The sequence below is a fragment of the Poecilia latipinna genome, unplaced genomic scaffold, assembly GCF_001443285.1.
Source record: "Poecilia latipinna isolate Pla-1442-1.1 unplaced genomic scaffold, P_latipinna-1.0 Scaffold2485, whole genome shotgun sequence".
Lineage (NCBI taxonomy): Eukaryota > Metazoa > Chordata > Actinopteri > Cyprinodontiformes > Poeciliidae > Poecilia > Poecilia latipinna.
In genome coordinates this window covers 1-10,662 of record NW_015115101.1, presented here as the reverse complement: position 1 = coordinate 10,662, position 10,662 = coordinate 1, and the positions used below count along the sequence as shown (strand labels likewise).

At 43.5% G+C, this 10,662-nt stretch overlaps 1 protein-coding gene across 1 annotated transcript in view; it reads left to right on the top strand.

Moving 5' to 3' along the window:
• Positions 1 to 8,043, top strand: part of sspo (SCO-spondin) — a 35,498-nt gene extending 27,455 nt beyond the window's left edge. The window contains exons 43-64 of the mRNA XM_015019820.1: positions 531 to 632; positions 715 to 842; positions 1,032 to 1,152; positions 1,299 to 1,426; positions 1,552 to 1,693; positions 1,782 to 1,952; positions 2,633 to 2,810; positions 2,901 to 2,976; positions 3,266 to 3,287; positions 3,369 to 3,489; positions 3,897 to 4,110; positions 4,205 to 4,346; positions 5,047 to 5,202; positions 5,279 to 5,458; positions 5,557 to 5,634; positions 5,711 to 5,866; positions 6,454 to 6,612; positions 6,697 to 6,861; positions 6,933 to 7,124; positions 7,272 to 7,394; positions 7,670 to 7,799; positions 7,914 to 8,043. Of these exons, the coding sequence (XP_014875306.1) occupies positions 531 to 632; positions 715 to 842; positions 1,032 to 1,152; positions 1,299 to 1,426; positions 1,552 to 1,693; positions 1,782 to 1,952; positions 2,633 to 2,810; positions 2,901 to 2,976; positions 3,266 to 3,287; positions 3,369 to 3,489; positions 3,897 to 4,110; positions 4,205 to 4,346; positions 5,047 to 5,202; positions 5,279 to 5,458; positions 5,557 to 5,634; positions 5,711 to 5,866; positions 6,454 to 6,612; positions 6,697 to 6,861; positions 6,933 to 7,124; positions 7,272 to 7,394; positions 7,670 to 7,799; positions 7,914 to 8,043 (3,014 nt within the window). The remainder of the gene's footprint in view (positions 1 to 530; positions 633 to 714; positions 843 to 1,031; positions 1,153 to 1,298; positions 1,427 to 1,551; positions 1,694 to 1,781; positions 1,953 to 2,632; positions 2,811 to 2,900; positions 2,977 to 3,265; positions 3,288 to 3,368; positions 3,490 to 3,896; positions 4,111 to 4,204; positions 4,347 to 5,046; positions 5,203 to 5,278; positions 5,459 to 5,556; positions 5,635 to 5,710; positions 5,867 to 6,453; positions 6,613 to 6,696; positions 6,862 to 6,932; positions 7,125 to 7,271; positions 7,395 to 7,669; positions 7,800 to 7,913) is intronic.
• The last annotated feature ends 2,619 nt before the right edge of the window (positions 8,044 to 10,662 follow it).

Here is a 10,662-nt window from a genome sequence, read left to right as displayed (position 1 = left end):
CAGGGGAGAGAGAAACAGGTGTTGCTCCTGTCTAGGTAGTTTATATATATATATATATATATATATATATATATATATATATATATATATATATATATTTATTTATTTTAAATGGAGAATATAGATATTTTATTGGTCAGTTCTACATAGTTCTGTCTCTTTTTATTCATTTAGGTCCAGTTTATTTACAGTGGTTAAATAAGTATTGGACATACATTTTTCTCATTTTTAATATTTCTTATGGTTTCACTGACATAAAACTCACACATAAGATGTCGGCAACAACCCAGGAAACCTGGTGGTACAAGGAAAGCAAAGCATAAACTCACACTTTCAGACATTCACCTTTCATCCCAACACACATGGACTGTATAAATCATCACAGGCTGCATGTATTCTTCACAGACAATCCACTTTTAAATGTAACATCTATGTCAGGATAATGAACAGTGTGAGAGAAGAACAAACGTTACGTCATTTGCTGTTTGATTTTAGACCCTGAAACATAATTTGTTTTTAACGATCTGTAGGTGAAAATGGGACAACGATGGTAACAGAAACTCCTGGCATTATGACATCTAAACCCAGGGATGTTACTCCTGTAGTACCTACATATCCATTTCCACCTGGAGGTTGGTGTCTTCGTTTATGTACAGCAAATGTTACAGTACATTAACATTCAGTATATTTAAATAATTCATTCTTCCTGTTAAGATGAGTGTTGGGTTCCTCTGGGTGTCCAGACCCTCCCAGTGTCTAGTTTCACTGCCTCATCCCACCAGGAGGGCCACCCACCCGACGCAGCACGTCTTCATGGGTGGGACCCCCATAGAGATCTCCAGGTACTTCACACATTCTTAGCGTTCTGACACTTAACCTGATCAGGATCATCAATCCAATCTACCTTTTACTTAAAAAGTCTTAAGAAGCTCCCCTGGAGTAACAAAACATAAATGGTGGGCATTTTATTCACCGTCAGATCAAATTGTAAAATCGACACCGGTTCTTTTCTGTTTGCCGTTCACATGCAGGGCTGGAGTCCAGAGCCAGAGGAGTATAAAGACCTGCCACAAAAGAGACGCGAAGGACAGAGTGTCAACACGCAAAGCCCCTACATACAGATCGACCTCCTCAAACCCTACAACATCACTGGTAAAGATTCCCACAGGTGCTTTCAAACAACTGAAATTGAAACTGCTGATTCAGTGTCTTATGTTTCATTCTGTGAACAAAGAGCTTTGTTGTGTGATTATCCCTCGTTCATTTATTAAAATATGTGATGACTGATCTGATTCTAGGCGTGCTGACCCAGGGAGGTGGGGTGTTCGGCACGTTTGTGTCCAGCTTCTATCTCGAGTTCAGCCATGATGGAAAACGTTGGTACACTTACAAGGAGCTTCCTTCTGATGCACCACCCAGAGCCAAGGTCAGAGATCAAACAACTTTGTTTGATCTCTGACAGATCAAACAGATCTGTCAGAGATCTGTTTGATCTCTTCATTGGAGTTCAAACAGCTTCTTCAAATCAATGTTTCTCTGCTCCTACTGCAGGTTTTTCTCGGTAACCATGATGATCGAGGCGTGGTGGAGAGTAGACTGGAAAGGATAGTGTCGGCTCGGTTTGTTCGACTGTTGCCTCATGACTTCCAGAATGGCATCTACCTTCGGCTGGAGATCATGGGCTGTGGTGATGATCAGCAGATTGATGATAATCATGTTTTTCTGACCTTGAAGAAAATGGACACATCTTTCTAGAACATTCCTCTTTTTCTCCTCTCAAGGTTACCCCAGGTTAACTTTCCCAACCCCTCCTTCACCAGTCACTCTGGGTGAAGGCTGCAGAGAGAGAGAATTCCGGTGTGATAACGGTCGCTGTGTGCCGGCCGGCTCTCTGGGAGTTGTCTGTGATGGAGTCAATGACTGTGGGGACGGGTCAGATGAGAAGTACTGTGGTGAGTTATCTGCTCCGATTAGTTTGTGTAGATAATTTCCCATAATGCACTGTCAACCAGAAAAAGGTGGAGTGTTCCGTTGGTATTGGGAAAAGCTGGAGGTGTATTCTTTACATGTGATGCTTGAGAAATCGTCTTTTGCTAGAGACAAAAGAGAAATCCTACAACTGCTGAAATCTCACTCTACTCCATTGTTGCTTCAATGGTTCATAGCGTAGAGGCACCACAGTGCAGTGTGACAGTGAACATGTAACAAATGTGGTGATTTTGGTTCCTAATTGAACCGAGTACCAGACTATCCGGTGTGGAAACACATTTAGAAACAAGGTGAGGAGATCAGTTGTCTTCTGGCAGCTTGGAGTAGAATTGGTGTTTTTTTGATAAACTTAAATTAAGTCGATTTCCTTTGGAGGTTTTCAGACCTGTCCAGTTTTAGGGATCTTAAGACATTCTCAAGCAAAAGCAAGGAAGTAAATGTTTTAGGTTCTGTTATGAACTTTATCTCCAAGGCCCAAGTGGATGACAGTGAATGAATATTTTTATTGTTCGTTTTGGGTTTAATTCACATTATGTCATTATTTTTCCATCTCAGTTTTGCAAAAGTTCTTTTGTAAGTTAAGCAAAAGAGCGTTGCATGTTTTGGTCAGTTTCCTGTTGTGTGTGTAAAACATCTTTTGCAGGCACCCAACCTTCCTCCACAACCACCAGTCCACGCAGCTGTCCCATTGGTCACTTCTCTTGCCTGCCACCAGGGGGTTGCATTGAGGCAGACAGGCGCTGTGATGGTATCCTTGACTGTCCTAAAGGAGAGGATGAAAATGGATGCCACCGACATGACATCACTACACAGTCAGACAGGTAAGGAGCGTACTGTCTTAATCTGATGCTTATATTTGTTCACTAAAATCGCTGTTATTCCTTATTGTAATTTTATTTTCCCACTTGCAGGCCACACACACCCACCCCCTCTCCTCTGAAGACCCCATCAATGGCTGCTGTTACTCTCTCTACTGCATCACTGACTGTAAGGAAAATATTTGAACATGAGTTCTAAACTAATTGTATTATATTCTCTGTATAATGCAAACCAAATATCAAAACCCACAGTTAACAGTTCTGTCTTGAAATTGTATAAGCTTTAAAAAAGTGAAATTTTCTCCTCGTTATTAAACTTACAGCATTGTGACAATCATGCGGCCACTGCTTCAAACTTTAAAAGACAAAAGATTACAGATGTTGCTGCTGTTTTAGTTTATTATTCGTTCCTTGTTGCTCACACTAACATCTTCTAATCTGGATGTATTTATGGAAAGGACGGCGGTCCAGGATACCGCGGTAAGTTTCTGCTTTCTGAAGAACGTCTTTAAATGCCTTGAATTTTTCAGTGCTCCCATTAATAAACGTCACATCTCACAGGCCTTTGCTCCTCTCCTCTTGGACTGGAGGATGGGAGGATTCACTACGGCCAGCTGTCCTCATCCTCTCACCGTGAGAACAACCCCGCTGACGCCGGGAGACTAAACATCGTCCCCAACATGTGGGTGATGGCATTCACCTTTGCTTGTAGTTTCCTGGTGTTGTTGACATTTAATATGGGGGGTGCACTGATTGTAGTTTTCTGGCCAGTCACTGACCTTTAGAAAGTCTGTCTTGCCGATTCCGATTCGGTCGATTGGCTGTGGGGTGACTATAGTTACATGCAGATATGACCTTGTGTCAGTCAACTTTCTGTCACTGCAGAGCCAAGGGGACAGTGACTGATTTTCAGATCTCTGCGTACGTAGATAAGTGGAAATGATCAGATTTGTTTGTGTTGGTCGGTCGCCAATCTCCCAAAATGAAGGAAAACGGGGCAGATTTATCAATGGACACCTATATAAAGTGAAAATTTGAAAACGAGGATTCAAGTGATCAAAATTGCGTATTATTATCTCTTTCCTGCAGTCCAGTTATGGAGCCTGGCTGGAGCCCCCTACCTGGGGACCCCCAGCCATATTTTCAGGTGGATTTCCTGGAGCCCACTTGGGTGTCAGGAGTGGTGACACAGGGCAATGAGCGCATGTGGGGCTACCTCACCAAATACCGCCTGGCCTTTGCCCCCCAGAGCGCCCACTTCTCAGATTTCACAGCAAATGGAAAGTTTGACGGCCCTGCCAAGGTGCTGGTTGTTTAATACTATGTAGCCTATAAATCAGTGAGATAAAACTCAGACTAAGTTTTGTGTAATACTACATGTGATTTTTGTCCTCTAGGTGTTTGAGGTTCGGATGGTGGGCAGGACCCCCGTGACCCGCTGGTTGGGCCGGTTGGTAAGAGCTCGGTACATCAGAATCATCCCTGTGGAGTTCAGGCACACCTTCTACCTCCGTGTGGAGATTCTTGGCTGCAGAGGAGGTAAAGGACTTTAACAAGCGTAGACCGCTATGAAAGCATGATGAACAAAATATTTAAAGAGAAAAAGTATAAAAGACCATTTGAACCTTAAGACATTTTGTCACATTTAAGCCTCAATGTTCAGTGGTTTTATTGAGATTTTATCAGACCAACACAAACTAGCCCATAGTTATCAAGTGGAAACGATACATCGCTTTTTAATATTTTTTTCAAAACAATAATCTGAAAAGTATGATGTACATTTCTATTCAACCCTCTTGAGATAAAACCTTGTTTTGCAAACAGGAAGAGGATTCATAAAGACACTGGAATATATTTAGTCGTGTTGGAGTAAAGGGGATGAATACAAATATAAGTTTTTATTAGTATATGTAATTTATGCAGCTTAGCAAAGGTCTCTAAGTATAAAATTGCTTTAGATCAGGGGTGTCAAACTCCAGTCCTCAAGGGCCTCTGTCCTGCAACTTTTAGATGTGCCTCTGCTGCACCACACCTGAAAAGAATAATTAGGTCATTAGCAAGGCTCAGGAGAACCGATCTACACAGGGAGGAGGTNANTANGCCATTTCATTCCACTGTTTTTTACCTGTGGCACATCTAAACACTGCAGGACAGCGGCCCTTGAGGACTGGAGTTTGACACCCCTGCTTTAGATGTTCCTTACAGAGTCATAAAAACAATGTCTCCCTGACAAATGCAGATGAGTATGTGACCACATCGCCCTCTGGGGTTGGGACAGTGCAGCGCTGCAAGCCGGGCCAGTTTCTATGCCACGGCAGTGAGGAGTGCATCCCTGTGTCTTTGCTTTGTGACGGTCAGCCAAACTGTAAGGACTACTCTGATGAGACAAACTGTGGTGAGAGTTACGCAAAATTTAGCATTTAACGACAGAATGGTTCTCTCTCTTAAAACTTTCCCTCTGTCCTCTCCAGGAACTGCTCCCACCAGAGGCTTTCCAGGCCTCCGCAATCAGACCAGCTACACTGGAAGACCTGGTATCCATGGTGACAACACAACAGGCGGCCCTGGGCTACACACTACCAAGTCTGAAGATGGCTTTCCTGGTGTGGCATCACCTGCAGTCACTCCCAGATCTCAGCCGCCGAGTTCAGGTTACTGTGATTATCTGGTTCTCTTGTGTCGGCTGAATTACTTGTGTGTTCGTTTGGTTCTAAACAATCAAGACCATCTTATCACCTACAATATGCAGGAGTCACAACAGGCCAACCTGGACTCCATCTTACTTCCTCAGTGCAGCCTGGCAGACCCGGTCTTCAAACCACAGAAGGTGGGACATGATTTCCCCATGTGATGTCCCTGGAATCACAGTTACAGTATAACCAGCAGATTCTGTTGATTCACAGCATCATCAGTCATCACAAGCACACCAGACACCGGTTTGCCCAGAGTGCTTTGCATGGAGGGCCAGTTCACGTGCTGGTCATTTGGCTGTATGGACTCTGCACAAGTGTGTGATGGAAGGAAGGATTGCTTAGATGGTTCAGATGAAGAACGTTGTGGTATGACAGACTGCTCGTTATTTTCTTATTCACCAAAGCCAGGGGTCTTTATGCCCAGGCCTCGAGGGCCGGGGTCCTGCAACTTTGACAAGTCTCTGCTTCAACACACCAGAGTCAGATATTGAGGCCATTAGAAGGACTCTGGAGAACTTGACTGCATACTGAGGGGGTAATTCAGCCATTTGGTTCTTGAGTGTTGGACGTTAGCCTGGTCAAAATCTGACCCTTGTTTTTACTCTGCTTCAAACATCCATCCGCCTGTCTGTACATTCATTTATTCATCCATCCATTATCACACACGCTTATTCCTAGTGCAGTCATGAGTGGTGCTGGTGCCTCTTTCCAGTGGTCAACGGGTGAGAGGTGGGGTCACCCTGGACATGTCAGCAGTCTCTGCTTCAAACAAAGTATAGAAATTGAAAGTGTGGCTAACACTGACTGAATGGCTTCGATTCCAGGCTGGTTGGACCAGGGACACATCTAAAAGTTGCAGGACGCCGGCCCTTTAGGCCTTGGTTTGAGTGAATCCTGCTCCAAAGTTTTCAGTACATGCTGAATGCCAGTCGTCCCTCACCATGCCCCTTCAGGCACAACAACCAGCCCAGCAGTAACTCCATGGCGCCCCCTGGTGCCCAGACCCTGCTCTCCAAAGCAGTTCTCTTGTGACAGCAGTGAGTGCGTTCACAAGGATCGCAGGTGTGACCTGCAGAGGGACTGTATCGATGGATCGGATGAAAAAGACTGTGGTAGGTGTTATGTACGCTCTTCCAAAGTGGTCATGTGATCAAGGGGTTTGTGTATTTCTTACCTTTTATTCTACTGTCCTGCAGTGGACTGCATAATGTCCCCATGGACAGCCTGGAGTGGCTGCAGTGTGACGTGTGGTCTCGGCTCCTTGTTCCGGCAGAGGGACATTCTAAGAGACGCCCTGCCTGGAGGATCCTGTGGTGGAGCTCAGTTTGACAGTCGAGCCTGCTTCCCTCGAGCATGTCCAGGTCTGTATGCAGGCCTACATCCATCACCTATTAGGGGAGCCGTTTGCTCGATATTGTGTTCCTTTTCCCAGTTCATGGTCACTGGTCGGCATGGACAGAGTGGTCAGAGTGTGATGCTCTGTGTGGAGGAGGAGTTAGACAGAGGAGCAGAACCTGCTCAGCTCCTCCTCCTAAAAACGGAGGGCGGGACTGTGAGGGCATGACCCGACAGAGCCAAACCTGTAACATCCAGCCCTGCACCAACGAGACAGGCACACAGACAGGTAAGGGTCAAACGCAACCACCTGTTCTCAAAGGTGGAACTTTTCTTCCAAACTTAAGACAATTAAGACCCTTCCAACTGGATTGGTTTGATTGTTCCTTTAGTTGACCAGAGTTTGTTGTAACTCCATTAACAACCTGACCAACAGGCTGCGTCAGCGGCATGGTGCTGGTGAAAGAAGAAGATTGCCGAGCTGGACGGGTTGATCCCTGTCCTCCCACCTGCTCAGACCTCAGCATGACCAGCAACTGCTCTGCAACATGTGTCATCGGTAAGACTCAGAAGCATGCTTTTCACATTTAATTTGAGCTGCATATGGCTTTTACAACAAAAGCTGAGTTTTTCTTCCAGCAGTTACATTAGATTTTTCTTCTGCCAGATTTTGTGAAGGGTTAAAAGGTCAAAGAAGGAAAAACATGCATCTGATCCCTCAGCAACACCTTCCATCTTACCTTTTGGTGATTCTCAGGACAGGAGGGAAATGAATTCCCTTCAGGCTGTTTTGGATCAGAGCAAACTTTTGCCATAAATGGTGTCTTTCCCCAGGCTGCCGCTGTCCTCATGGGCTGTACCTTCAGGATGGCCGATGTGTGAACTCCAGCCAGTGCGTCTGTCACTGGGATGATGAAGCCCTGCAGCCTGGGCAGGTGATCAGCAGAGATCAGTGCACCACGTGGTGAGAGATACAGACACATCTTCAAATATTAACGTGGAAAACATGTGTAAAAAGAGATTTTTTTTTATTGTGAATAACAATGAGTGGCTTGTTGGAATGCTTATTTGACGTCAGCATGTGCAGAGAAGGGCAGGTCACCTGTGACACTTCTAGATGTCTGGAGACCTGCCAGTGGTCCGCCTGGTCTGCATGGTCTCCATGTGATGTGACGTGCGGTGTGGGGATGCAGCAACGCTACAGGTGAGCATGTTTGTTTCTGTGTAGTTCAGGGTATAAGGTACTGATAGACCCTTAGAGTATCAGCATTTCACTGTCTTTGTGGCTTTTTTTTAAGAAAATTGTTCTTTGGTTTGAGTTTACTCTTCACCATCAACGTCCTGCTTCTTCCATCAGATGCAACATTTTACTCAAAGCACTCTGTTCCCATTACTTTTCATTTGTCCACCGAACGAGCAGATGCTAACAAACTGATCCCAAACTGCAGTGCCAGTCAAACGAAGCTGCAGAGTTTTATGTATGAGGAGACGACGATCTGGTTTTCAGCAGGTTCTCAAAGTGTTTATTTCTAACCTGAATACAGAAACACATTGTAGCCAAAATGGAGAAGTTCTCTATGTGGAAAAAGTAGACCGAGCCAAATTCAATGTCTGTATGACAATCCCAAATGATTCTCTCTCCTCCGTCGTGCTTGATATTTGGGACAAGGTGTTTGGGCTGTTTTTGTTTTTCTGTGTATCTTGGCTAAACATCTCTACTTTGGTCTCATCTGTCCAGCAAACATAGATGTAGAAATCTTGTGGTTTCAGATAGAACTTTGTCAACCCTTCCAAACAATCCATACTCATTCAGTCTTTTCCTGTTATGTTAAGAATGATAACATAATAATGCTCAGTGATCCATGTGAAGTCTGAAATAGAGCTACTGGGTTTCAGTATTAGTCTAACCTTGGGGTGAAATCGGTGAGATGTTCACTGTTTGAAAGATTTCCAGCTGTCCCTTCTGTCTTCCTCCTGTGAATAATGGACTTCAAGTATTTAGGAAATGACCTCTGACCTTTACCAGACTGTTGGACAGCAGCACTTCCCTCTCTAAGGTTAATAGCAGAAAATGATGAAGATAAAGACGAATGAGATCTTATCAAAGCTACTTTCCCTCTCCTCAGGTCTGCGCTGATCTCAGCTGGACCAATCAGAGCTCAGCCCTGTTCGGGAGACGCCTCTGAGTCCCGACGCTGTTCCATCCCATGTCTCCCTGGTATCTGACACTCACTCACTCTCACTCAGCTGAATTGTTTTGTGGCTTTTGTTTTTTTTAACAACTTCATTGTTTCTAGTCTGACAGTTTCACCTCATGTATGAGCCGTGTTCCACAGTTTTCTCCATGTTGCACAGTTCTACCAGGTGGCACATGGAGTAGATGGACCAGCTGGTCAGAGTGCACTAAGACATGTTTCAGTGACGTGGACGATGTGGGAATCAGACGGCGATTTCGCAGCTGCAACCAAACATCCCCGGCTTTCAACCACACACACACACAACCTGTGTGTGATGGAGACGATGAGGAGCATGAGCCCTGCAACACCGAGCACTGTCCAGGTACACAACCCTTCATCCTGTATGCACATAAACAGAATATGTGCATACATATGTGCAATCAAATAATTGTACATTTCTGTCCTTAAAGAGAGAGTTCATGATATTTGAGGTCTAGGAGAATATGAGCAGTTCATGTTTCAGCTGACGTGGATGACGCTCGTATTTGGTGTACAAATGTGGCCCTCCAGCAAATAGACCTTATGCAGATGGCTACTTTTGAAATTGTTTAGGTGGAATTGTTTTTACTGATCAGTTTAGATCTTCTAAAATAAAAATGTTAACTACAACACAAAGTATTTTTTCTTTAATAGCCTTGTTTTTGTGCCTTGGGTTTAATATTATGGAAGGGCGTTTTACTCAAAAGATTTTTGGGGTGACTCAGCTGATGGAGCTGAGTCACCATGAGCAGAGGCCAAAACTGCCACCAATAATCACTTTTACCAAACATCTGGTTTAAGACATGCTGTAAAATATGGTAAAAATCCCAGCAAACTACTTTTGCGTACTTTTTACATGACTTTTACATGACTTCCCACACATGATTTTGTTCAATGACGGATGGCAAAGTTCAAGGCCTGAATAAGCAATTTTTAGATGTTCAGAAAGTTGGTTTATAACGGCATGAAAAATGACTTTTTGCTGTGTTTTATGGCATTCTAACTTGTAAATCTGTGTTTCATTATGACATTCTTCCTAGGTGCATGTTGAAAGTTTGATTTATTGCACTTTTGTCTCATGATAGATGACGTTATCCTGTATTCGATTCCTGTTCTCAAAGCATCTGCTGTATTTTCCCCCCTCTCTATCCACCCTGTTAATTTACTGTTCCATAAATGACAACAAAAGAAGTAGAACAGACTAGGGAACGTCGATTCAGCTCGGTTAAATAAAGCAAAGCTTTTTGAAGAACGTTTTCATTTTAGGAAAAAAAAACAAAACATCTTGTAGACCAATAAAATAGAAAACATTTGACCCAAAAATATTTATTAACACAAACACCGGATAACTTTTTTCTTTTAACCTACAATAATTTTTCTACTTTTTTTTTTTCATTTAAACATAATTTTATTTTAACAATTTATTGCAAAGCTGGTAAAAAAAAATTCACAAACTATTTTTAATCTAAATAAACCACAAAAATCATTTTGAGGTTTGAGTTGCTAACGGTAACAGCTCACTTTGGCGTTGGTCCTTCTCATGCTAGCTTCCCAGATAGCACAGAATGATTGAAACAACATTGAATCAATGTCAGCCAGAAACATTGAATC